This window comes from Ambystoma mexicanum, chromosome 2p, assembly GCF_040938575.1.
Source record: "Ambystoma mexicanum isolate Mex_15411 chromosome 2p, UKY_AmexF1_1, whole genome shotgun sequence".
In the NCBI taxonomy this organism is placed as follows: domain Eukaryota; kingdom Metazoa; phylum Chordata; class Amphibia; order Caudata; family Ambystomatidae; genus Ambystoma; species Ambystoma mexicanum.
Genome location: NC_090923.1, coordinates 722,635,449 through 722,661,830, shown reverse-complemented (window position 1 = coordinate 722,661,830; position 26,382 = coordinate 722,635,449). Strand labels below are relative to the sequence as shown.

Below are 26,382 nucleotides of genomic sequence, written 5' to 3'. Positions count from 1 at the left end.
GACCATTTCAGTACACACATTCATTTTATTGACGCAACTTCCCTTTATGTGAAATACTGCCTCAGTATCATTGTGCACACACTTCTGGGTATCTTGCGCCTTGTGAACCAGTGGGTGTTGGCACCTTCAGATTTTTCTATGTACGAGCCCTCGGTCAGTCACATTGGTCTAATGCTCTTATTTAATGTTTCTTTTGGGAGCATTATCTGCAGATGCTATTTTGCCATATTTAATGCTGGCTGTTCATTTGAAAATGACTCTGGGGGCTTTTTGCTCCTTGCATGAGCCATTCCATATTTGTATACATTTGCGAGTTGCTCCATGTTTGGAGCTTTGGTAGCTATGACGACGCTCCACCATGTTCAGGATAGTGCAGTAAGCATATGATCCTTGAGTACATGTTCGTTGTTGATGCTATTTAATTTCATGCTGAACAAGTTGCTCGCTAGTCATTAATGGGAGATGGCGGCAGTTGTGTGTCCGCTTGAAGACTGTTTGCATACAGTGAATTAGATGTATAGCATTGCCATTTCACATTTGTATATATTTGCAGGCTGCTTCGTGTCGTTTGGAGCTTTGGTAGCCATGACGGCGACGCTTCACCGTAAGCAGGTGTTTCAGTAGTCGCATGATCCTTGAGCACGTGACTCGCAGTCTATAACATTTTTCATGTTGAACGAGTCGCTCGCTAGTCATTAATGGGAGACACCAGCGGATGCATGTTCATATGAAGCTTGTTTATATATGGTGAGTCTGATACATAACGTTGCCCTCCACTGTTCCTGGAGCACGCTGTGTGAAATTGTTTGACTGCTGTTTTTTCACACTGTTTAGGTTGGGTGCTGCTTGCTACCACATTTTTAAGCTATTGAGGTTTACACCCCTTGGACAATACTTTGGCAAATTTCCTGTGGAAATTGTTTGGGATACAGAGGCCGAAGGTATTTTTGTGTTCTGTATCCAGATTCAGGGCAAGGGGGTTTTGGCACTTTTCATGGATTTTTGACAATCAGTAGGTGTAAAGACGCCGGTGGGGGGAGTCTGTACTTCCGCTCTCTATATGGTAGAAGAGAGGCACAGAGGACCCCAGCCAAGATTCTCTATTGTGGTAGCAATGGACGAGCAATCAAGGCCTAGCTTCTCAGGAGGTGATGCGGGCTGGTTCTTAAGTACAGTGTAGTCCCCAAGCACCCACAAAGGAATGTCTGCACACTGTATCGGTTAAAAGTCTTTATATAATTAATATTCAAAGGTATATACAATATCACAATAACTCACTTTGTGCTCAGGAAATCAACAATGGTAAATATATACAGTTCTAAAGTGGTACCACAATGATTATTGGATCTCATTAAAGTGCATCAACTATACAGTCGAAATGTCACACAGATCAATAACGAGGAAACCAGCAGTAGAGAGAGGAAGGAAAGCAAGATGGTTGAACAATTGGCAGAATACTGGTCACTATCGTTAAACACAGCTCTGTGTGGAGATCCCCCCACCTGGGCAACCTGTAGAATAAAGATGCAAGCCCAGTCCATGTATTGTTCACACTAGAATTCCCAACAGTTCTGCAACCCCAAAGTACCTGGCGTTGTAGCGTTCCTCGTCGGGGAATCGACTGCCCTTCTCGAGTGCCCTCACTTTAAGGCAGGAGTCGCGGGTCGTCAAAGGTCCGACGGAGAACAGGTTGAGCTACGACGTTGAATTGGCCGCGTCGTTCCTAGCGGTGCTCGTTGACGGGAAAGCGTAAACGTCCTGCAAGGAAGAGGCGTGCGGGCCACCTCGGTATCGATAGTTCTGGACCGCAAAGAGTGTGAAAAACTGTGGCCCAGCAAGGGTGTCTAGTCATTGGTGTCTCTGTGGTCTTTGGGTGGTGGGAGACCCACTCGCGGATGCTCCTCGGTGCTTCGACGGTCAGCCCTTCTCCAGCAGGATACAGCGGCAACGATGTGGAGAGCGTCCTTGGATCAATGAAGTTCTTAGGCAAACAGGAGCACGGCGGCTCCAGTCGGCGACAGCGGTCGTTGACAGTGGTGGACAACAGTCCGGGCGCTTCCCCTTGTGATTCCACGGCGGTCCCATTCTCTGGTCGGCAGCCTTTCGAAGGTCTGTCTACCAGGGAGCTTTGGCAAAGATCTGCTGGTGCACGATAGTCCCTCGTAGCTCGGGAAGAGGGCGCCTTACCAGGTCCTCTATGGGTCAGTCCTTGGAGGCACAGCAGCTTTCAGATTGTGAAGGAGAGCAACAGCAATTCTTCTCGTCCAGCAGGGCTTCAAGGTCAAGCTTCAGTTAGCTTCTGAACACGATTCCTAGCAGTGAGAGGTCCCCAGATATACTGTTGATCTCCCATTCATTCCGCTGGGTCATACTTGAGCATCCAATCACGACTAAGGGCATTCATGCAGGCAGGCAGCCAATCAGGCACACAGTGCATTCAGGCCATTCACTTCTCTCCAGACACTCACACAAGTTGTGTATTGAGACAAGTACCAAGCCAGTCAACACTCCACACATACCGGTTTCGGGCAGTGCTGTCTCAGTCATTGTGTCAACCACCAGATACTAGACACCCACAACATAGAATGCGTATTCGTCACACACTCCATTCACCCATTTCCCACCCACAGGCGTACCCACAACATACGGTTGTTGGGAAGGCTCCAGCCAGTCTAGTCAGCGCTTCCATATATGGTAGTGTGGGGAACTTCCACCCAACAGCCAGTCAGGGGGAAGGGACAGAGTCAGGGCTTCCTGGGACTTCGGGAAGATCAAGGTAACAGGCGATGGAAGGCAAGAGGCCACGGGGGCCATTTTGTCTCCATCAGGGATCTACCGATTCCAATGACGGGGCCTGGGCATGCCAAAATGGAGGACGCTCAGGACACCAGTCAATTCAGCACGGAGCTGCCACCAGCCCGTACCCTGCTCTGTGGGTCACACACAGATGCCCAAAAACATACACTAGGGGCACAGGGTTGCACCCCTACCTATGGGGGCCATAAGGGTATCCCAAGGGTCTGTTCACCAAAACCAAAGGAGAGCTGCACTGCCAGGAGTCCCATATGAACTACTGCATGGAAAACACAACAGAACACACGATAAAAAAGCCGTAAAGGACAAGGATACGGAGGCCCTGTCCCTCCGATGCATTTCCAGCATCATAGTAGGGCCTTGAAGTTGAAATAAAAAAAATATATCTTTTTTTGTTGCAGATTAATCACAACATGAATTTATGCTTTGGCAACTAAGCACTACATTTTTTAAAATTCTCTTGAATTAATAAGAGTTATGTTGCACATCGACTGGTAGGGCATTTGCTTTTCCCCGGATCTATTCAATATTTTATGTTCTGTTTGAATTTGTTTTTTTTTTTTCTTTTAGAAAAGAACAAAAAAGAAATGTGGGTCCTGATGAAGATTGTTTATTCTCATTATTCATTAATTTGTCTAGTCGAAACTGGCAGTGAGGAAGGTCTTAGGAATTTGAATATTTTACAGCATAACCAGTTTTATTGAGAACAGGATAGTCATAAGAGATTTTATTGTACATAATACCTCAGCGAGATCTTGTTTCGGATTGTTTTGTTAGTACATCTCTAACATGTAGAAATGTTTTCATCATCTGCTCTTGGTATAATTCTTTTGAAGTCTAACATATCTGAAGTCACACCCCTCTTTTTAAATGAGCACTGGTTTGCACTTTATTCTGTTCTATGTTTAGTTACATGGGTTCAGATGTTTTAGCAGAAGTCTTTTTCTATTAGTGATTTGGTCATGTACATTTTGCATATAACACCATCATTACTTATTAGTTTTTCATTGTTTCTTATTGCTTTGATCTGGGATTCAGTTGGTGCCATACCTATTAATGGCTTGAGTAGTAAGTTGCAAAACCAGATTCTTTGTCATGTTGTTCCTTACCCCAGGTATCGATGCATTATGGGATTTGCACACCTCCTTGCGCCAAAATAAAACAATCTGGACATTAGAATTGAATGACGGAATAAGGCGTAACTAATCCACAACTCCTCTTCCGGGTATTTTTGCCATCTTGATCCTGTACAGCCAGGCCCGGTGGATATATTTAGCCACAAAGTGCACAACATTCGAATCAGATGTGGATTTGCAATAATCCATTGATTCCAGAGTCGAGTGAATGTGTACAGAATTAAAAATTGGTTTCAGGTAACTTAAATCTAAAGATTTAGCAGTCCATTTTATGTTATTTCATGATGAACGATTTCCTCATCCCTTCCGCAAAATGGACATTAAGTAAGATTAAGGGTTACCTGACTAAATGGAACATCCTGCCACTTACGGGCCGCGTTAATGGGGTGAAAATGTATACTCTGCCAAAATTGGTAGATCTGGCACAGATTCCGCTACCCTCACCTAAACCCATGATTCGAGATTTGGAAAGACACATTGGGAAATGTATAAGGCGCCATAAAAGGGCACGGCTTAGCATCAAAATACTACAAGTAATGAAAATAGATGGGGGGTGGAGGGGCTTGCACTTACATCTTAGAGGGCTTACTGTCTTGCGGGGAAGATCACTTGTGTTAAAAGATGGCTCAATAAATAAAAGGTACTACCAGCTGGAGACTGAGGTGACATTAATGCCCCTCAAGAGATTGTCATACCACTCAAGAAACTACTCAAACATGTTAAGACACGCCCAGTACTGCAACAATGGCACCAAATACTCAAATGAAACAAACTGACATGAATAACATCCCAGGGTGGCTTGGCATACGGACATTGTTGTCCTTTGGCATGGCTGACCGGATAAAATATAAAAAGGAAATAGACTGGTATAGTATCTGGATCATGGCTATATACAATGAAGCCACACCATTGCCATTCCTTGAGGCCAGGGACAAACTGTGCTTTACACCTAATGAATGGCTGCAACACAAAGCTCTGGTATCATTAGTGAATTTGACACATTTCGGACATCGGACATACCAGATAAATCTTGCCCTGTGAATCTAAATTGGTTGGTGATCTCACACTTCCCAAAGATTGAAGTGTTCTATGTACTATGCATACCTAATAATCTAGGCAGGAACAGTATCCTCACCACCAAATGGGCAGAAGGCCTAGAAATCCCATAGTCACCAAGGATCTATACACAGGACATACACTAATGAAGCATCTCTGAATCTGAAGAAAAAGGGAGATAAGTTAGTGCAACATGTATATTACACTCCAACCAGGCTCTTCACAATGTAATTGATGAAACCTCCCACCTGCTGGAGGTAATGTTGGCAACTGGGCCCTATGAGAGACATTCTCGAGACATGTCCACGGATTAGACCGTTCTGGAAATTGGTTTTTAGCAAAAACCTCTCAATTACGTGGGTCCTCCACAGCACATTCACCTATATCGACATTGTTTAGGTTAGGAGTGGAGGACTAGCATGAAGATAGGATGGTGAGAAAGCGTATGCAAATCATGCTGTTCAAGCCCGTAAAGCTATTATTCTTAAATGGAAATCTGAGGGTCCTCCAGATCCAGATATATGGGGAACCCTCCTCTGAAGGGCTTGTGCCTATGAAAGACAAGCCTATAAAAAGAAGTGAGTGATTTCCCTCTTCCCAGCCCCCCCCCCACTAGACCAGTAATGTGATCTGTTTGATCAATGTTTATGAGGGTATGGAGAATACAGTAACACTATGTATAAGGACTCAAATTCTGTATTAAAGAGCGATATACCACCCATGAGTAGTGAATCAGGTTATTCCACCCTAACCAAATAGACCTTTTCTGCTATGCTTGTCTTATACAGGACAGATTGTTATTGATGTGTGCACATGATGATAGATGAAAAGGCCACCAACCCGACATAGCCTGTTCGACGACGACGATGATGATGTTAATGAAACCTTACTGGGAGCAATTTCACTTACTATATAGGGGGGGGAGAAGAGATAGTTATATTGTAAAGTTCTGAATGTCACATGTGGATGAACGTGTAATATTTACCACGGAATTGTTGCAATATTTAAACACTAATGAAAATATTAAATCAAAAAACAGTTTTGTGGAGTGCCACACATTTTCTTATGGTTGATTAAGTTACATTTTCTCTAGAAAATATGCAAAGTTGTAAACGTCGTGATGGCTTGTTGCTCTCGTGGGGGTTGATGCTTGCCTCAATGTCCCCATATTGTCCTTGATTGTTTTGATTGGCAGATTGTACCCATCACACCTCTTTTGATACCAGTCTGGGGCTCTCAAGTGTTGTGGTTGGTTGGGTTTCAGCCCCTATATATTAGAAGAGGAGTTAAACTCTGGGGAGGTAATAAGATGAGGTCTATCAGCCTTGTAATAGGGATCAAAGACTTTTAAAAGATTGAAAGTGGGCATCCTACATTCCAAGAATCTAGAGATATGTACAGTAGGCATCCCCATCCTTCATTCTCTTAATAATTTAGAGAGGTGCAGTGTAGACATCCCCCATCCTGCATTTGGCGGAGTAAGAGCTACAAGATCTCCTTTGAAGACCATTTGGCAATTCTGAGATTCTCTTTCAGGAAACACTCTGGGAGGAACAGCTGTGCATCGCCAGTTATTGATCGCAAGGACCATGTAAGAAAGTCCCTGCGACTATTCCAGCGGCCTGGGAAGCCACAGGTGAGTCTGTGATTGGCTGATCTGGCGAATTCTCAAACGTCACCCATGTAAAATTATCCTACTCAAAACGGTTTCATAGTCCACCCGCAGAAACTAGAGCTCCGAGAAGTGCATTTTCTTAACTGGATCCCTATAGACCAGATCTTCTGCGCCAAATTCTTCAACCATCTTCATCCCTCAAAAAATGATGCACCATACCAGCTGCTTCCTGCAACCTCTGATAATGGAGCCTCTAAATGAGTCATCAGTTTCCGTTTATTTTACTCAAGGTTCCCATTAACCACTCAACACCTGATGCGAAGAATCTGGAACCCAGTGGATGGATACTGATGAAAAGGATGGTAACCGAAGCTTTTGAGGGTCCAATCTTCACTGGCAGGGACCTTCGATCAGCCCCGAAAACAGATGAGCTGCCAAACCGTGAGTGGGGTGTGTTGGAGAAACTGCTAGTTCACTGTGTCTTTGGCTCTTACTGTTTCCCCACATTCCCATTTGTTATGAGTTGTGTCGCAAGAGCCCTAAATTGAGTGGTATGAGAAAGACATTGGAATATTTTCACTTTTTCTCCTGACTTCTGTTACCATGCTATTAATCTAGAAGAAGAGCTAGTTATTACTTCCTAAGAGCTGTGTGTTATATTTCTACAGGGTGTGTTGCTGTGGTTGTATTGTCTATTAGCAGTTAATATAACTATCAACTCTAAAGTGGTAGTCTTCTTCCCCATCTCAATGTTACGGTGCCACACAATGAACAAGGTATATCAAATGTCAGCAATTGCAATTGCATTCTCCTTTTGCCAAGCGTACTTTTCTCCAAATTGCATACTCTCATCCAGTGAGCCAGGGTTACTGATTTGCTTCACCCTTAGTAAGCATGCAATGATTGTTTCTTGTTGATAAATCTGGCTAGGATTGCTGCTGATGTCCCTGTGAGTGATATCCTCATGCAGCTGTGGGTGGTGAGGGTCTCTCCTGCCTCTGTCAGGAGCCGGAGAGTTCTCTTTAGGCACAATATCCTCCTAATAAAGACGTTTGGTGTTGATTTCACTTCCGAGAGATGTGGTGTCCACATTAATCTAAATGTGAAGCTAAAATAGTTGCCTCTGAGCAATGTCCAAATATAATCTGAGGTGGTTGTCAAATGTGGAGGGGATGAAGTTGTCCACTGTGAGCTGAGTACTGGAAAGTTCTGTAATGTGCCACGTGTGCTGTCCTCTGCCGGGTATTGGCTGGGGTGTTTGCCTTCAACCCTGCATGCGAGTGCCTTTCCTCTGAGCAATGGGGTGGCCTGCACCTTGAAGCAGAACTTGTATTATTAACCTCTGTGGTGAAGCCTCGTCTGAAACAGCCCTCTTCCCGCCTGGCCTCTAGCACACCCCATTACGTTCTCATTGGAGGCATTTCAAGCAAGATTCCCGGTTTCCTGCAGAGCAAGCTGTTTTGTTCATGAATTCCATGGTAGCCTTATCCTTTAAGCACCCAGGTGCACACTTTTAGGAAGCCACCCGTGGTCGCTGCTTTTTAAACTGATTGCAATATACATTTAGCAGTGTGTATGTCTATGAAGGATTTTTGAGAGGTTAGGAAATGGGTTGGAGGTCTGTGTTTAGAGCATGTTAAAGGCCGAGGGATATACCTGGGAGCCGGAGGTCTCTTGACAGAGGTAACATTTTGAGTGGGGGGGGGGGCCACTGCGTAGAAAATGAGGATACATTGAAGTCGAGGTGTGCCATAGGTGTGGGGCTATGTTTGACTTTTTCACTGCCAAATGGCTATTTCCTGTATCCGATGTGTCGACAGCCCTCAGTTTTCAGCCATCAACACTCTGGGACTTTTAAACTGTGTCTGCATTCTAAGCATGTACTTGTAAATCCGAGTATGACAAGTGTTTTGGCAAAAAATCCAGATCTTTCAAAGATGTCTAGCCTAAAATGGAGCTGTTAGGAAGATGTGTATTCTTTTTCCTGGACCAGTCAAAGTACGTTAATGCTCAAGGCACTCCAGGAATCCATGACTAACCCTCCTTACCTATAGCTTGTAACAACCCAAAGGGAAGTCTCCCAGGGCCTGCCGAGGAGGCAGGGGCATATACGAATCACGGTTGGGGGAGTTGGATCCAGGCCGAGAAGATTGTTTGCGAGTATGCACGTGTGGCACGAAGCCAGCTATTCGTGCTGCCCCTGCTTTCCAGCTGACCACGTTGAGACTGCCGGAACTGCAGAGGTAAGCCTGCGGCTACTATTCTCGCTTTACTTTGACTGTTTGCCCCGGGACTACTGGAACGTTGGTCCTCGGTATTTACTGTCAATCCGATGGCCCTAGAAGAAGGTCCTGGAAGAAGAGGCATAACTTGAAAGCGGGAAACCAACAATCTTGGGGAAATAAAGGGGTTTTAAGTGGGCGTTTGTGGTTGTTTTACGAGGCTGAGGGACATTTCCCCATAACTCCCAGCCCATCTAGAGTGAGGAAAACGCTAATGGATGTAAAGAGCCAAGCTGGCGCTAGAACAAGACTTCAGGCGAGACTGGGCGCAGCGTCCGGGGAGCCTGCTTTGGCGAGTTCAAGTGCATGTATCTCAATGCTCCCTTGGCTCAGAAACCCCTCCGCCTTCTACTCCAACTTCGGTGAGTAGGAATGGCACAACACACTACTCACCGAAATTCATCCCCTCCCGGAGAGAGCCAATAGAAATAGAGAACAGGCTTATACCTAATCCTGATTATCAGAGGGAAACTTTCCAAATTTCAAATCTGAAGGTGGTGTTTGGCCACTCCAAAACTCAGATTTGGCAGCAAAGCCGGCAGTGGACCTATCGATCCTGACAGATAAACTAAACACGCACAGGCGTCTAAGCAACTCAGTGAAAAGAGAGGCTTGATGCCCCGAGAGATGAGCCAAGTCCCTCTATGGCTGTTACTCATAAAGGACTCCTGCATAGCATTGATACAGCTAGCCCCCAGCGGGGGGCCTGGGAGCCCGAACTGGGAATGGAAACTGTAGTGTAAAAGGTGCCTCAGAGCACAACAGCAAATTGTAGCAGTGTGCCAGAAAGATGCCAAATTCAAGTGGAAAACCCACCAGAGGGTGAAAGCATAGAGGACGATTGTTTTCAGGCCACCCCAGCGAAAAGGTGTTCATCATGTTCGGATTCCAGTATCCTTACAATTATAGTGAGGCTGGAAGTGGTCAGCGTCTGGGGGGGGCCACACTTCCAAGGAGGAGATGGCAAACATCCAGGACATAGTTATGGCCTCACTGACTATACCCCTATCCTCTTTTTGCAACTTATGAGTCCATACACTCTACTATCCAAGAGCAAGTAAGCCTTATGCACACACTGCAACAAAATCTGACAAACTTGGACATCTTTACAGAAAAACTTGAACAAAGGCTGGACACTGAGGCAGAAACCTCAAATCAGCGGCAGCAAAGACTATGCGATTTGGCCAGGGGGACGACGGACGATAAATCCTCATTGATGGAGGCTATCATAGAGGATGGAATCTGGATGAGGACCCACTGGAAGTCAAACCAACATCCGGCCCATGACGTGAAAGCTGCCCCCATGGCAAACCAACCGTCAGAGGTTGGACCTACCCCGAATATAATCAAGGAGAATGGTAACGCCATGGTTGACTTGACAGAAATACCTGGTCTTGAGTTGGCCAAGGCAAACATGTTCTCAGTATGTAAATCTTCAGCCTTGTTTGAGGAAGGAGTCCGTGGCCTGAAAAGAAAAAGCAACGTGCTACAAGAGAAAAAACAAAAAACTTAGAACAGGCCCTGAAAAGAAAGATGAATGGATCAAGAGCTTTCTTACGGAACATACAAGTCCCCCCTCAGAGACCTGTCCTGCCCCACCAAAAGATGTTGTACGGAATTAGTGATGCCTAAAGATGTGCCTCTTCAAGTGGCCACTGACGAGATCAGGTTGAAGTAAAGCCAGCGTTCCAGGTCAGATGAAACTACCTTCCAGTCAGATACATGTCTCAGTGATCTTCTGGAAATTATGGATAATGAGGAAGATAAGTGGAACAACCTGAGCGATTCTGACTGGGGGGGAATTTGAGAAACAGGAAGCCTTAATAGCACAAAAGCCTGCAAATAAAATCTGTGGTGAATCCGATGCAGCCACAATTGCCACCTACTTTTCAAACTATGGAGGAAAAAAGAAAGGCTGCAGAATTAAAAAAACTGTTCGGCTCCAATTGGCAAAAAGACCAAGGTGGAAGGGAAGCAAGAACCTGGTTACATTGAGAGATCCAGGAAAATCCTGACGCAGGAAAAGCATTCATACTCCCCTAGAAGAACAGAGGAGATTCCAAAACTATCCCTGGAAAGAATCGTAGTGGACCAAAAGGCTCTACTTCTGAACAGGGGAAATGTGATGAAGCTCCTCCAATGTATTCCAGTACTTAGATTCATAACAGACGATATAAGAGTGGTTGAATTTGTGTCGGAGGAACGAGAAGTTCTCCAGCATGGGGTCTGTCATGGATTCACATGCTCATGAATATTCCCTGTCGTCAGGCTGGGAATCCTTGGTAAAGAAAAAAATCATTATCAGTTTCGTTTCTGATCTGTCTTTTTTAGTAGTAACCAATCACTGGTCTCTGGGTCATACTGCCCCCAGCCAATGACTGCCCTCTCCCTAAGCCCCACCCCTGGCAGCCATTCTCAGATTTTTACTGCACGTTCAAGTGTTGGGAGTCCTCGTGCTATAGCTCTCGAGCTTTTACTGCGTTTTGCGCTTTTTCAAGGAGTTTAATCTCATTTTTTCGGTCAATCGAGCCTTAAGCTCCACCGTTTCTACTTCTGATCAACGGGGACCCATTTCAGAATTTTCTACGCTCCTCAAGGGTGAAGTTTTCGTCGAGCTACGCTTCTTGGAGGATTCCAGAAGATCTGATTCCTACCTCGTGGACATGGCCCAGGACAAGGGAAGCTCGACACCCGGATCCAAGCTGTTCAGGAACTGCCCTGGATGCAGATTACAGAATGTTTTCAAGGAGGATGAGCATTCGAGATGTGTCTACTGCCTTCACGAAGACAAGACGCACGTGGAGAAGGACTGTGCGTTTTGCAAGAACCTGTCGGAACGGACCATGAGGGTGGTGAAGGCCTTGATTAACCAGGAGAAGGCCTCTATCGAGGGAGTTGCGGCGGCCCTGGTGAAGCCTGTGGAGGCTAACCCAGTGGAGGCGACCTCGGGGCCCAGAGTTTCCCTGCCGCCAGAGAGGGAATCCTCTTTTTAGCCCATCGGTAAGACCCCCGTGAAGACCCCGGTGGCAAGAGAGGGGGGAGGGGTGGTGGCCGTCACAGACACGGATACAGCCTCTGGCGAGGAGCTGGTTGAAGTCGTGAAGGGCCTCAACAAGAGGTTTGAGGAGGTCCGGTCCCACGGGGGGAACCCCGAGAAGGCGGATGAAGAGAGAGACAGTGGTGTCGAGGAGAATCTCGTGGAGGAGGAGCAACCATCGCGCCCGTCGCAGCCAGTGCCCGAGCCTCAGGACAACTCGGTGACCATCTTGAGAGCAATCCAAACCTTATGCACGGAGATAAGGATGAGATTGGCCATCACCCCAACGGACGACCCAGCAGACCTGAGCCCGTCCGGAAGCCCTCCAAACAAGCGGAGGAGAGTTCAACCCACCCGCCTTTCCAGCCCTCGCAGCCCACTCAGCCTTCATCTCCTTCCCCTGATCCAAGGGATGACATGGGAACGGATACGGCCACGACGGGGACGGATGACGACAGTGGTGACGGGATGGGCCTTCCATGCCGTGATTGCCAGGGCATCCAAGCTTTTCCAGCTCTGCCCCAAAGAACAGAAGAAGGAAGGCTTCCTCCATCAGCGGCGCGAGGCCAAGAGGAAGACGGTCCTCGCGGTACCATTGATTGACGATATCTGGGAGGAGGGACTTGCTCTCCTGAAGAACCCGTCCACGACGCCTGCCAAGAGGGATCGGTACGAGAAGAAGTATTGGGTACCCGATTCTGCCCCTTTGTGCCTTAGGGCACAGCCAACCCCGGATTCGGTCGTCTCGGCAGCGGCCAAGAAGAAGGCGGCGGGGGGCGTCATCCTCAACTTAGACCTCCCCACCTGACGGCGAGGGAGAGAAGCTGGATGCCATGGGATGACGAGTCATCTCGTCAGCGGCGACGACAATTAAGGCGGCCAACGCCCTAGCGATTGTGGCCCGCTACGACAGGGAGCTGTGGTACAAGATCGCTCCCCTGTTGGACGTCCTATCGGAAGACAAGAGGTCAGAGGCCCTGGAGATCCTGCAGGAAGGTGAGATGGCGTCGGACCATGCCATAACGGTGGCCACAGATATCGCTGACATTGGATTCTTCCAGTTGGGCAACAGTGTTTACCTTAGGCGGGGATGGCTCAAGGCAACTGATTTCAGTGGATGAGTCGCTTCAGGCCATCAAGACCGACACAGAGACGCTCGGGACTTGGGAATGTTGCAGCAACGACGACCACCCTTTCGGAACGCCGGAGGCAGACAGGATGCCTCCAAGGGATCTGGCGGCGGCTCCTCGACGTACCGCCAGGCGGCCCACTCCTCGTCGCAGGAGGCCTACAGAGGACGCAGCAAGTTGGGAGGATCTCGTTGTCGCCAAGGAGGCCAAGGCGGCAAGGCCAAGCAGGACTGAACCGGGCGTAGCGTCGGGCCCCCACCGGAGCACCCCGGTGGGAGGCCGGCTGGCGAAGTTCATCAGCGTGTGGGAGTCCATCCGTTGGGTGCTGGATGCCCACTCTCGAATTTCAAAAGTGCCCCTGCATTCCTCCCGTGGCCAGGAAGGAAAATCACGTCCCTCAACTGCTGCTAGAAGTAAGGGCGATGCTCAAGAAGGGTGCCGTTGAGCTCGTCCCGAAGAGGCTCCGTTCTTCCTCGTCAGAAAGAAGACAGGCGGTTGGCACCCCATCCTGGACTTGCGACGGTTAAACAAATACATCAAGGCACAAAAGTTCAGGATGGTCACCCTCCACCACATGCTGGGACAGCTGGAGGAGGGCGACTTCCTATCGTCGTTGGACCTGGAGGATGCTTACTTCCACATCCCCATTCTAAAAGGATACCGAAAGTTTCTCAGATTCGTAGTCCAAGGACGGTACTACCAATTCAAGGCCCAGGGTGTTTACCAAGTGCCTCGCGCCAGTGGCGGCGCGGCTGCGCCTGCGGGGGATCCACGTCTACCCCTACCTGGACTGGCTCATCCATGCGAGGGCAAGAAAACTCGTCGTCGAACACACGGCGAAGACCATCCAACTTCTCACGGATCTGGGTTTCTCCATCAACTACTCGAAATCCCACCTGGTCCCGTCGCACTGTTTCTGGGAGCCTAGCTCGATTCAGTGGCGCGATTGGCCTCGCCATCAGAGGAGAGGACGAGGGCCATCTTGGGCAAGGTGCAGCGCCTTCTGGCCACGGACGTGGCCAGGGTGAGATCCATCAAGTCCCTGCTCGGAATGATGTCTTCTTGCATCTACCTGGTGCACCTGTGCAGGCTAAGGCTGCGTCCTCTACAAGAGTTCCTAGACGCCCCTTGGATACAAGCGACGGGTAGCTTCGAAGACAGGATCCCGCTCAATGAGGTTTTCCGCCAAGCAATTTGGTGGGGCACCCGTGCGCATCTCGTGGTGGGAAAGGACTTTCAGACCCCGGTACATCAGGAGACTGTGACGACGGATGCCTCCCTGGAGGGATGGGGAGCGCACACCAGAGATCTGCATGCGAGAGGCCTTTGGCTCCCGGAGGAGAGGTCACTCCACATCAACATCCTGGAACTCCGAGCAGTGTTCTGGGCCCTCAGGTCATTTCTCCCGTCTCTCAAGGGCAAGCTGGTGAGGATCTTCACCGACAACACCACCACAATGTTTCTACATCCGGAAGCAGGGAGGCACCAGATCCCCAGCCCTGTCCAAGGAGGCCCAGGATCTGTGGCACTGGGCCTTCGCCCACGGGATGTTTCTGGTTCCCTTCCATCTAGCAGGAATAAAGAACGTTGTCGCCGACTCACTCAGCAGGGAGCTGCGCTCGTGCCACGAGTGAGAGCTGCGTCAGGATCAAGTGGATCGACCTTTTGTAACGCTCACCTGATTCTCGCAGAGGCGCCGGTCTTGACTGGGCGACTACCGTATCTTCAAAGGTGATGTGCAGCACCCGGTTGGCTCTTTGGGCTGGACCTCTGTGCCCTGTATGCCTGACGTGCAGAGTGAGATGTCTGCAGATAGAAAATACGGGGTTAATGAACTGGGGTTATTGGGGTGTCCCTATCTCTTTCCTCTTCTCCTCTCATGTAGACCCCCACAGGTTAACGCTCTCACCTTAGGTAAGTGAATGCCGAGCTCTCCATCTGCCTCGGGGCAGGGTGCTGTAACCAGTTTCTTCACTGGATAGGTAGCGCAGGCCTCTTGACTTCAGAGGACTGCTGTCCGTCGTTTACTGCACGAACGGTAAGTTTTGAGTAACTCAAATGTCTTTAAAGTCTTTAATAATGATGTCTCTTGTTTTGCAGGGTTCCGGCGATGGCGGATGACGGGCTGAAGTGAGTTGAAGATGGAGCCCGTGTGATGAATAGAAGCGCCTGGAAGCACGTAAGTAAGCGCTTGTTGCCAGCTTCACGAAGCGCTCTAACTGTCTTTTTATTTTGCAGGTACAAGTTCGGAGCGGCTGCAGGGTGCCGGGATACCCACTGGGTTAGATGTGGAAAGGAGTAATGGCACGTGAGTATTAAAGTTCCCCAATGTCTTTAAACGCACCTTGTTTTGTCTTTCAGATGCGAGATGCAGCGCCGACGGCCTCCGGAGCGTGCGAAGAGTTGGTAAGCTTGTGTCTTTCAGATGCCGGAATGCAGTGTGAAGACCTCCGGAGTGCACGAAGAGTAGGTAAGCCTTTGCCTTTCAGATGCCGGAATGCTAACCTGTTCTTTCTTGTCTTTATAGGTGTTGCTGAAGACTGGATTCAGGATGGTAAGCCTTTTTCCTTAGGCCCAGGACCGGATGCAGAAGACACGATGAGCGTTCTGCTGCAGAGGGTGCAGAATAACGCAAAGCAAGATTCATCCACCGGGTGTGGTTTAAATAGCCTCCTGTAGTGCTTAGGTGTCTCCTTCCACAGCCACGCCTAGGTAAGAAAAGAGTTCCTGCTTTCCAGAAGAGTTCCAGTGTTCTGAATCTAGGGAGTGGCTCCAGCCCCACCCAACAGGAAAAGTAGTTCCAAACAGAAGAGGATCAGAGGCTCAACTGGCAGGCAAGTAAGCAGCATGGTCTGCTGCAGCTAAGTCCACCCAAGCATTATGAGCCCGGCGCTTCCAGCGCTGGGACTGGGCATATTTATGAGCCTGGTGCCACTGGCGCCAGGACTGGGTCCAAAAGGTCCCAATTGGGACTGGTTGGCACTCGGAACCTGGGTTATGGATCTGCTTCCAAGGGAGTTGGGAAAACCCTGACCTTTTGGAAGCAGAGATCATGACAGTACCCCCCCTCAAGGCCCCTCCCAAACCGGGCTTCTCCGGGGGTTTTGGCTTGTCAGGAAATGTTCGGTGAAATCTTTTGATTAGGCGAGGAGCGTGGACATATTCAGCAGGTTCCCAGGATCTCTCTTGGGGGCCGTAGCCTTTCCAGTCAATTAGGTAGAATAGTTTAGATTTGGAGATCTTGGAGTCCAGAATGCTTTTGACTTCAAACTCGAGTTCTCCATCAACTAGGATAGGTTTTGGAGATTTGGTTAGTCGGGTTTGAGGTTGCACGGGTTTTAATAGAGAGACGTGGAAGACCGTATGTATCTTCATGTGCGGGGGCAAGTCCAACTTGACCGCTACTGGGTTTACTATGGTAGTGATGGAATAGGGACCAAGGTATCTTGGGTTGAATGTGCGTGGCCCTTTTAGAGATAGATATTTGGTGGATAACCAGACTTGATCCCCTACTTGATAGTGAGGGGCTTCCTTCCGATGTTGATCTGCTCCTTTCTTGTATTGTTCTTTAGCCCTTTGAAGGTGAGAAACAGCTTCCTTAAAGGCTTGGGTGATTGTAGAATGCAGGTAGTCTACTGCTGGTGTTTCAAGATCTTGGAGGGGATCCAACTCCGAGGTTCGAGGGTGACTGCCGTACAAAAGAAAAAACGGGGTTTTCCCAGTTCCCGAATGGAGTTATTGTAGGCATACTCGGCTATCCAAACGATATCTTTCCAAGTTTTTTCAGTTTGTTGCAGCATGCAGCGTAAATACTGTTCCAGAGTTTGATTGGTCCTCTCGGTTTGTCCGTCGGTCTGAGGGTGGTGACTGGTCGATAGTCTCACATCAATTTGAGCCGACCGACAGCAACTTCGCCAAAAATGAGAAATAAACTGACTACCTCGATCCGTAATTAGAACCGAAGGAAAACCGTGCAGTCGGACGATGTTTTCGAGAAATTCTCGGGCCAGAATTGCTGCTGTTGGCAAGCCTTTGAGCGGAATGAAATGCGCCATCTTGGAGAATAAGTCCACGATTACTAGAATCGTATTGTATCCGGAGCATGGAGGTAGATCGGTGATGAAGTCCATAGAAAGCGTATGCCAAGGGCGAGGTGGGATGTCAATAGGGCGTAAGAGGCCTGCTGGTCTTTCCTTTTGACTCTTGTTTTGGGCGCATACTCCACAGGACATTATAAAGTCTCTGATATCTTTTTTCCAAGACGGCCACCAGAAGTAGCGCTTGATCTTTTCTGAGGTCTTGGCTATACCGGGATGACCTTCCATTAAGGAGTCGTGATAACAAGAGATTACTTTTTTCTGTAAATCTGTGCTGGGTAGGTATAATCGTTCTTGGAAATACAATAAGTTGTCCTTTACTGCAAAGTCCTTTCCCTGCAGATGCCAATTCTGTATGTCTGCTGGAGTTACAAGTTGCCTGGCTTTATCCTTAACTTCCTCTATGGATTCTGTGGTGATTACACCCAGAATTCTCTGTTCGGGAACGATTGGTACAGGTTTAGGGTTGATCAAGTGTTCTTCCACTCCCATCCGAGAAAGGGCATCGGCTTTACCGTTCTTGGTACCAGGTCGATAGGTAATTATGAAGTCAAACTCGGCAAAGAATAATGCCCAACGGAGTTGTCTAGAGGATTGGGCTTTTGCGGTTTTCAAATATTGCAGGTTTCGGTGATCCGTAATCACAGTAACGGTGTGTCGGGCTCCCAGCAGATAATGCCGCCAAGCCTTAAAGGCAGACTTGATAGCCAGAAGTTCCTTGTCAGTAATCGTGTAATTGACTTCAGGAGGCGAGAATTTGCGGGACCAAAATGCCACGGGATGCAACTGATTGGTTACCGGGTCCTTTTGTGATAGAACTGCCCCCATGGCAAGGCTTGAAGCATCAGTTTCCACGATATAGGGGAGTTCGGGGCGAGGGTGTTTTAAGATTGGTGCAGAGATAAATTTAGTCTTCAAATCCTGGAAAGCTTGTTCCGCCTTGGTAGACCATTCAAAACGTTTGTTTTTCTTTAATAAGGCAGTGATGGGCTGGACTATTCGAGAGAACTCGGGGATAAACCTGCGGTAAAAGTTAGCGAAGCCTAACCTGCTTTGCACACCTTTTACGGAGGATGGTGATGGCCATTTGAGAACTGCATCGACCTTCTTTGAATCCATACGCACTCCGCCAGGTGATAATATGAATCCCAAGAATTCAACTTAGCGAAAAGTTTGTGCTGACGCAATCTTTCGAGGACCATTTTCACGTGTTTCCGATGTTCAGATTCCGATGAAGAATAAACGAGAATGTCGTCGATGTAAACAACAACACACACATCTATGAGCTCTCTGAGGACATCGTTCATAAAATATTGAAAGGCGGCCGGGGCATTGCAGAGTCCGAAGGGCATGACCTGATATTCAAATAGCCCATACTTGGTGCGGAAGGCCGTCTTCCATTCATCGCCCTCTTTTACTCGTACCAAGTGGTAAGCTCCTCTAAGATCCAGCTTTGTATATATGCATGCTTTTCTGACTTGGTCCAGGAGTTCAGGGATCAAAGGTAACGGATATCTATTCTTAACGGTGATCTGGTTCAGGGAGCGATAATCGATACAAGTTCTAAGGTCTCCTTCCTTTTTTGGAACGAAGAACAAAGCTGAAGAGGCAGGGGACTTGGAGGGACGAATAAACCCATTTGCCAGGTATTGATCCAGGTATTGTCGAAGGTGAAGGTTCTCAGGCTCGGTGAGGGCATAAATTCTACTACAAGGAGGAGTAGATCCAGGTATCAGGTCTATCTGGCAGTCATAAGACCTATGAGGAGGTAGAGAGTTAGCCTGCTCCTTCCGGAAAACATCTTGGTATTCTAGGTATTCGGGAGGTAACTGGGGAGTCTCTGAAGAAATTGCTGCCAGTGCAACACCAGGTGGAGGGTGACACGTAGAGACACATTCTGGAAACTGGACCGTTCTTGCTCGCCAATCGATCAGAGGATTGTGTTTCTCTAACCAAGGTATTCCTAGAATAATCTGGAACTGAGGGGCCTTGATCACATCGAACACGATCTTCTCATGGTGTCCATCTTGACTTACTAGCGTCACCTCTTGAGTGGTATGCGTTACTGGCCCGGAGGCTATCTCCGTACCATCCACCGTAGTAATGACGTCCTTTACAGCCTTGGGACAAAGATTTAGATTCATCCTCAAAACCATTTCATGATCCACATAATTGCCGATGGCACCGCTGTCGACGTAAGCTTCAATTGCATGTAATCGACCCGGATTATCAGGGCTAATGAGGACCATAGGTATCACGAAATTCGAGGTCACGGAACTGGTTTTCACGCTCGGCAAGAGGACCTCTATTCTTGTCGGGCGAGGTCGTTTCCCTTCTCAGAGTTTGTAACTGTGGTAACTGCAGCTCCTACTGCCTTCTTGGCAGGTTTCACCGGACAGTCTCGAAGAAAGTGCCCTGAGTTTCCGCAATATAGGCATAATTGCAACTGTTTTCTCCTTTCCCGCTCCCTTTGTGTTAGAGGACCTTTCAGACCCCCTATTTGCATGGGTTCGCCGTAGTCTACTCCTTTGGAAGGAGTGGGCGGTTTGGAAAATACTCGAGCATCAAACTTAGAACGATCGGCCTTCCTGTTCTGCAGTCTGTGATCTATTTGAACGACTAAGTCTATATAATCCGAACAGTCTTGTGGGGGATTCACTACTTGGGCTAAAACGTCTTTGAGCTCTCCACGTAGACCTCTATAAAACAGCGTAATCCTTTTGTCTTCAGGCCATTGAGTTTCCACTATTAGTCTATTGAAAGATGCAATATAAGCCAAAAGGTCTTGATTATCCTGTCGCAACGAAAGAAGCTCATTGTCCAAGGCCTGCCCCTGTGCATGTCTTGCGAACAGTTTTTCCATACTAAGCTGAAAGGCTTGAAAATCATGGAGAACCGGATCATCTTGATTAACTAGAGGGATCGACCAGTCTGCCGCATTGCCACTAAGGTACGAAAGTACAAAAGCTACTTTAGCTTGATCAGTTGGAAAGGCTGCTGGCCGGCATAAGAAGTGCAACCGGCACTGATTGATAAATACCGCAAACCTCTTTGGGTCACCAGAAAATCGTTCGGGCGGAGCCAGAGGTACATTCCCAGGTAGGTTGATCTGCACTGGATTCATAGAGGATGTTGAAGGAAGATTTGCCCCTGATGCGGGTAGCAGGGTCTGTCCGGCTTGTGACTGTAGCAATTGTCTAGCAAGATCATCTGTTCTCTCCTTGGAAATAATTAGTTCCCTTCTTAGAGCGTTTGTTTCCTGACGAGCTGCATGCACTTCTGCCCTTAGTTCCCCAAGTAACCGGGCTAGGTGGTCAGTATCCGAGGTTTCCATAGCGCCTGGGCGAGAGTTTTGCGGTGGGCTTTGCGTTCTGTAACGCTCACCTGATTCTCGCAGAGGCGCCGGTCTTGACTGGGCGACTACCGTATCTTCAAAGGTGATGTGCAGCACCCGGTTGGCTCTTTGGGCTGGACCTCTGTGCCCTGTATGCCTGACGTGCAGAGTGAGATGTCTGCAGATAGAAAATACGGGGTTAATGAACTGGGGTTATTGGGGTGTCCCTATCTCTTTACTCTTCTCCTCTCCTGTAGACCCCCACAGGTTAACGCTCTCACCTTAGGTAAGTGAATGCCGAGCTCTCCATCTGCCTCGGGGCAGGGTGCTGTAACCAGTTTCTTCACTGGATAGGTAGCGCAGGCCTCTTGACTTCAGAGGACTGCTGTCCGTCGTTTACTGCACGAACGGTAAGTTTTGAGTAACTCAAATGTCTTTAAAGTCTTTAATAATGATGTCTCTTGTTTTGCAGGGTTCCGGCGATGGCGGATGACGGGCTGAAGTGAGTTGAAGATGGAGCCCGTGTGATGAATAGAAGCGCCTGGAAGCACGTAAGTAAGCGCTTGTTGCCAGCTTCACGAAGCGCTCTAACTGTCTTTTTATTTTGCAGGTACAAGTTCGGAGCGGCTGCAGGGTGCCGGGATACCCACTGGGTTAGATGTGGAAAGGAGTAATGGCACGTGAGTATTAAAGTTCCCCAATGTCTTTAAACGCACCTTGTTTTGTCTTTCAGATGCGAGATGCAGCGCCGACGGCCTCCGGAGCGTGCGAAGAGTTGGTAAGCTTTTGTCTTCAGATGCCGGAATGCAGTGTGAAGACCTCCGGAGTGCACGAAGAGTAGGTAAGCCTTTGCCTTTCAGATGCCGGAATGCTAACCTGTTCTTTCTTGTCTTTATAGGTGTTGCTGAAGACTGGATTCAGGATGGTAAGCCTTTTTCCTTAGGCCCAGGACCGGATGCAGAAGACACGATGAGCGTTCTGCTGCAGAGGGTGCAGAATAACGCAAAGCAAGATTCATCCACCGGGTGTGGTTTAAATAGCCTCCTGTAGTGCTTAGGTCTCTCCTTCCACAGCCACGCCTAAGTAAGAAAAGAGTTCCTGGTAAAAAAAAAGAGTTCCTGCCTTCCAGAAGAGTTCCAGTGTTCTGAATCTAGGGAGTGGCTCCAGCCCCACCCAACAGGAAAAGTAGTTCCAAACAGAAGAGGATCAGAGGCTCAACTGGCAGGCAAGTAAGCAGCATGGTCTGCTGCAGGTAAGTCCACCCAAGCATTATGAGCCCGGTGCTTCCAGCGCTGGGACTGGGCATATTTATGAGCCTGGTGCCACTGGCGCCAGGACTGGGTCCAAAAGGTCCCAATTGGGACTGGTTGGCACTCGGATCCTGGGTTTTGGATCTGCTTCAAAGGGAGTTGGGAAAACCCTGACCTTTTGGAAGCAGAGATCATGACACCTTTCCAACGATGGGGCAAACCCCAGATCGACCTGTTTGCGACGGCGATGAACTCCAAGTGCCAGAGGTTCGCCAGCAGGTTTCCCCAGACGAGGAGCATGGGCGATGCTTTCTCGTTGCCCTGGGATGGCCTGTTCCTCTATGCGTTCTCTCTGTTGCCGTTGCTGCTCCGAATCATCAACCAACTCAAGAGGTCCCGGTGCAGGATGATCCTCGCTGCACCAGCGTGGCCGAAACAGATCTGGTTCCCAGACCTTCTGGACTTGTCAGCGTCCCCCCCAGTCAGACTGTCGACGGACGCGGATCTTCTCTCCAGAGAAGGAGGCTCCACCCTCCATCACGACCCAGAGTCGATGAACTTGCAGGCCTGGCTTCTGCAGCACTAGAGTTTGGAGGGTACGATATCCCGGTGGACTGCAAGGAGGTGCTTGCAAAGGCCAGGGCGTCCTCAACTCTAAAGTGTTATGGACACAAGTGGAAGAGGTTCTCTGTCTGGTGCCGTGCACAGAAGATTAACCCTCTGTGAATTGCGGCCCCCCAAGTGCTGCCGTACCTGCTGTCGCTGGCCAAGGCAGCGCTAGCTCACGCTTCCATCAAGATCCATCTGGCAGCGATTTCCCGTTACACCAGAACTACGGGACGGGCATCCCTGTCGTCTCATCGCCTGGTGAAGGAATTTATGAAGGGACTATTCCGATCGTTCCCGCCGGTGAAGGCTCTCCAGCCCCGGCGTGGGAGCTCAACATGGTGTTGACCAGGCTCATGGGCCGCCATTCGAGCCCCTGCATTCGGCACCGTTGAAATTTCTGTCGTGGAAAACAGCTTTCCTAGTGGCCATCACCTCCGCACGACGAGTGGGAGAGATCCAGGCCCTATCCTGCAAGCCTCCTTACTTGACTTTCCACGAAACGAGGGTGGTGCTGAGGACGCACCCCTTCTTCATGCCCAAGGAGCCGTCGGACTTCCACCTCAACGAGCCCTTGGTGTTGCCAGTTTTCTTCCCGTCGCCTTCGTCACCGGCTGAAAGGACTTTGCACTCGCTGGATGTAGCTAGAGCGCTGAAGTTATACGTGGACCGCACAAAGAGTTTTCGGAAGACATCACAACTTTTTGTGAACTCTGGACCTGTCAATCAAGGGAAGGCCCTCCGGAAGGCTTCCATTTCCAGATGGCTCTCCAGCTGCATCATGCACTGTCATCGGTTGGCAAACCGACCGTTGCCCGGCCGTCCGAGAGCCCATTCGACCAGAGCGATCGCTGCTACCACGGCATTCTTGTCTGTTGTTCCCCTGCTGGACATCTGCAGGGCTGCTATGTGGAGGTCGACGCACACCTTCACGAAATTCTACTGCATCGACCAAGATTCCAGGGAGGAGTCCAGAGTCAACCAGGCAGTGCTGTGCAACCTGTTCGCCTGAAGGTGAGCTCGGTGGGGGAGGTAAGAGTTGCTTAATGTTGAGTTTATGTAATGCTTAATGTTGAGCCTTGCCACCTCCCATGGTTGTGCATGTGTGTACTGCTATGTATTCTTATATTCATGAGCATGTGAATCCATGCCAGACCCCATACTGGAGAAGGAACAAGTTACTTACCTGTAACTGTTGTTCTCCAGCATGGGTCTGTCATGGATGCACATGCGACCCTCCCTCCACCCCTCTGCGGCTCTTCACTTGGTCATACTGCCACTTTTCATGCTGCCAAATCTGAGGATGGCTGCCAGGGGCGCACTTAGGGAGAGGGCAGTCATTGGCTGGGGGCAGTATGACCAAGAGACCAGTGATTGGTTACTACTAAGAAAGACAGATCAGAAACGAAACTGATACTGATTTTTTTCTTTACTGAGGATTCCCGGCCTGACTGGGAATATTCATGAGCATGTGAATCCATGCCAGACCCATGCTGGAGAACAGTTACAGGTAAGTAACTGGTTCCATCTCGGAATTCTTCACCTAGGGAGTGGCCCCCTGCCATATTTTTTTACCACCTCTTACAGTTGTCCCATAGTTTAGCACCCAGTGTTCACCTTCCCAGTTTTCTTTTTGTTGTGAAAAATACCTTCAAAATAGCACAACTACAAAATACTGAAATCATTTTTAAGAAGTCCCTTTCCTGATCCAAGAATAGAAATCTGCTCCCACTACACAACACCACTTTTTAAATGTCCTACTGATTGTCAAAATAGCAGTCGAACTCGCACTGCACTTTTTTTTGCTGGTTTTACAAAAATGTTCAGGTGAAGTTGGAGAATAGGACACATTTTATAAGCCGATCATTACCAGCAGCATGTCATTTCCACACTGAACATAAGTCAATTAATACTTATGGAATCCGGTTGACTTGTGCACCTGCAAAAGCAATCCAGTTGCATGGTATTTCATTGCAAATGCCACCTTTAAACCTATATTGTTAAGCTACTTTTAGTAGTAAGAATGCAGTGTAATAGGCTGAAAGAAGTAACCTGCATGCTTGTAAATAACTCATTTGTCTTAAGTGCACCCATGAAATTTCAAATTGCTAGACAAGCTCAAGCACCTACAATAACCTATACCACCCCCCATACAACTCCAACAAACTCTTAATATACGGCCAGACAAGAATTAAATATTTGCCTTAAACGTAATGTAAGCTCATTAACATTATATGCAAATTGTTATACTTAAATCTAGCATCACAAAAACCTTATTGAATTAATAAACATGAAAAAACAATGCTATATATGAACACATAATGAAATGTACATGAATAATGCACACTAAGAGAAAGAATGACAGTCACGACAAGTAATATAAATTGAAAATGGGGAAACATTAATATCCATTTCATGATTAGGGGAAGAAGGGAGTATCCATCAAATCTAAGTAAATCCAAACTATCATTATTATGATTGGAGAACATCCTCACCGGTACATGCTCGACAATGAAATTAGGTCGGAATGTTCTCGTAAATCCTGATTTGAATTTTTAACTCTTTGATTTTGGTAATCTGTGGTCTGTATTTTCCAATCTCTTGACTTGCTGCAAATCCTTTTAAATCCCTCTCGCTCCTGTATTTGTCTCTTGCCACTATATACATTTGCTCCTAATGTATTTATTTAAATAGGTAAAACATGCATATTACCCATTAAAGTATTGTTACATATTTGTGTATGTTTCCCTTAATGGAACATATCTACAACCTATTGAATGCATAAAATTATCCATAAATGGGGCACGCAAGAAAATTCTTCTGCACTAGAAGAATGTATTGTGTAGTATACAATGGCTGCCCAAATTTTAGGTCCAAAGCTTAATCAAATCCTAGAACAAAGGCAAAGGTCACAAATCACAAAATACATCCTGATGGCATACATCTACTTTATTACAGTTTGTACTAATGTGAAAAAGTAATCTGCGCCCAGGTTTACCTGAAACGAAAACATCCATATGTTCCCCATGCCTACTACCTTACACCTCACAGATCAAATGTTGTTATACAACCTTTACAACACTGAAGTCCTTCATTTCACAAGTGCTCATTGTCTACAAAGGTACAACAGAAGGCAAAGGTACCTTTTTTACTTACCAACTAAAACCCATACAAGCCTTTAACATTCACATCATATTGACTTAATTCCATAGTCTCTTATTTTTTCCCAGAAGGTTAGTTATCTTCCATACATTCCAGTGTGCTTGCCATGCCTTGTATGTTATCTACAAAAAGTTCAGTTCCTAAAAAAAATGCCAATCACACATGGGTATCCTGTCTGACAGTTAAATAATACGGTAGTATTCAAAAATACAAATTTTATTAATCATACAAAGTCAATTTCTAATAAACCATCTTAACAATGATCATATCACATAAAACAGTTTACAAACCTTAAAACAACACAAGTGAATCAACATCAGTGGGTTCTAATCATATGTTTAGTCTTGGGTCAACATGTGTAACCTAATCACACTGAGATCCCTTTGCCTTAGGTGTTTCGGCTATTTCATATTCTAAATTTTATTTTATAGATTCCCAACGTGTACAAGTTTCTGTCCCTTAAACACAACAATGTAGGACATTCTTCAGGGGTGTGAAGTATCTTGTGTCGTTTCTATTCAAGATTAATCTGTATTTCCATACAACAGTCTTCTTACAAAGACGATGTACCCTGTTAAACAGGAGGGTGAGTACCTAATCAGAGAGATTGGTAGAATACCTGTATTCTACATTCTCCCCAAAATCCACAAAAATTTGGAGAAATCCCCGGGTAGACCTATTGTTTCGGGAGTTAATTCGCTCCTAGAACGCCTTTCCAAATTCGTGGGCTTTTATTTGAGACCATTCATTCCTAATATGAAAAGCTATATAAAAGATACCACGGATGCCATCAATAGGATTGAGGGTAATGTTTTTGACCCCAGCAAAAATGTGTTACTGTGTCTGGACATTCAAGCACTTTA

At 47.5% G+C, this 26,382-nt stretch overlaps 1 protein-coding gene across 1 annotated transcript in view; it reads left to right on the top strand.

Moving 5' to 3' along the window:
• LOC138566723 (rho GTPase-activating protein 11A-like) overlaps nt 1-26,382 on the top strand; it is a 586,658-nt gene that overhangs the window by 526,915 nt on the left and 33,361 nt on the right. Inside the window, exons 12-13 of the mRNA XM_069644327.1 lie at nt 6,543-6,642; nt 6,912-7,062. Coding sequence (XP_069500428.1) covers nt 6,543-6,642; nt 6,912-7,062 — 251 coding nt within the window. The remainder of the gene's footprint in view (nt 1-6,542; nt 6,643-6,911; nt 7,063-26,382) is intronic.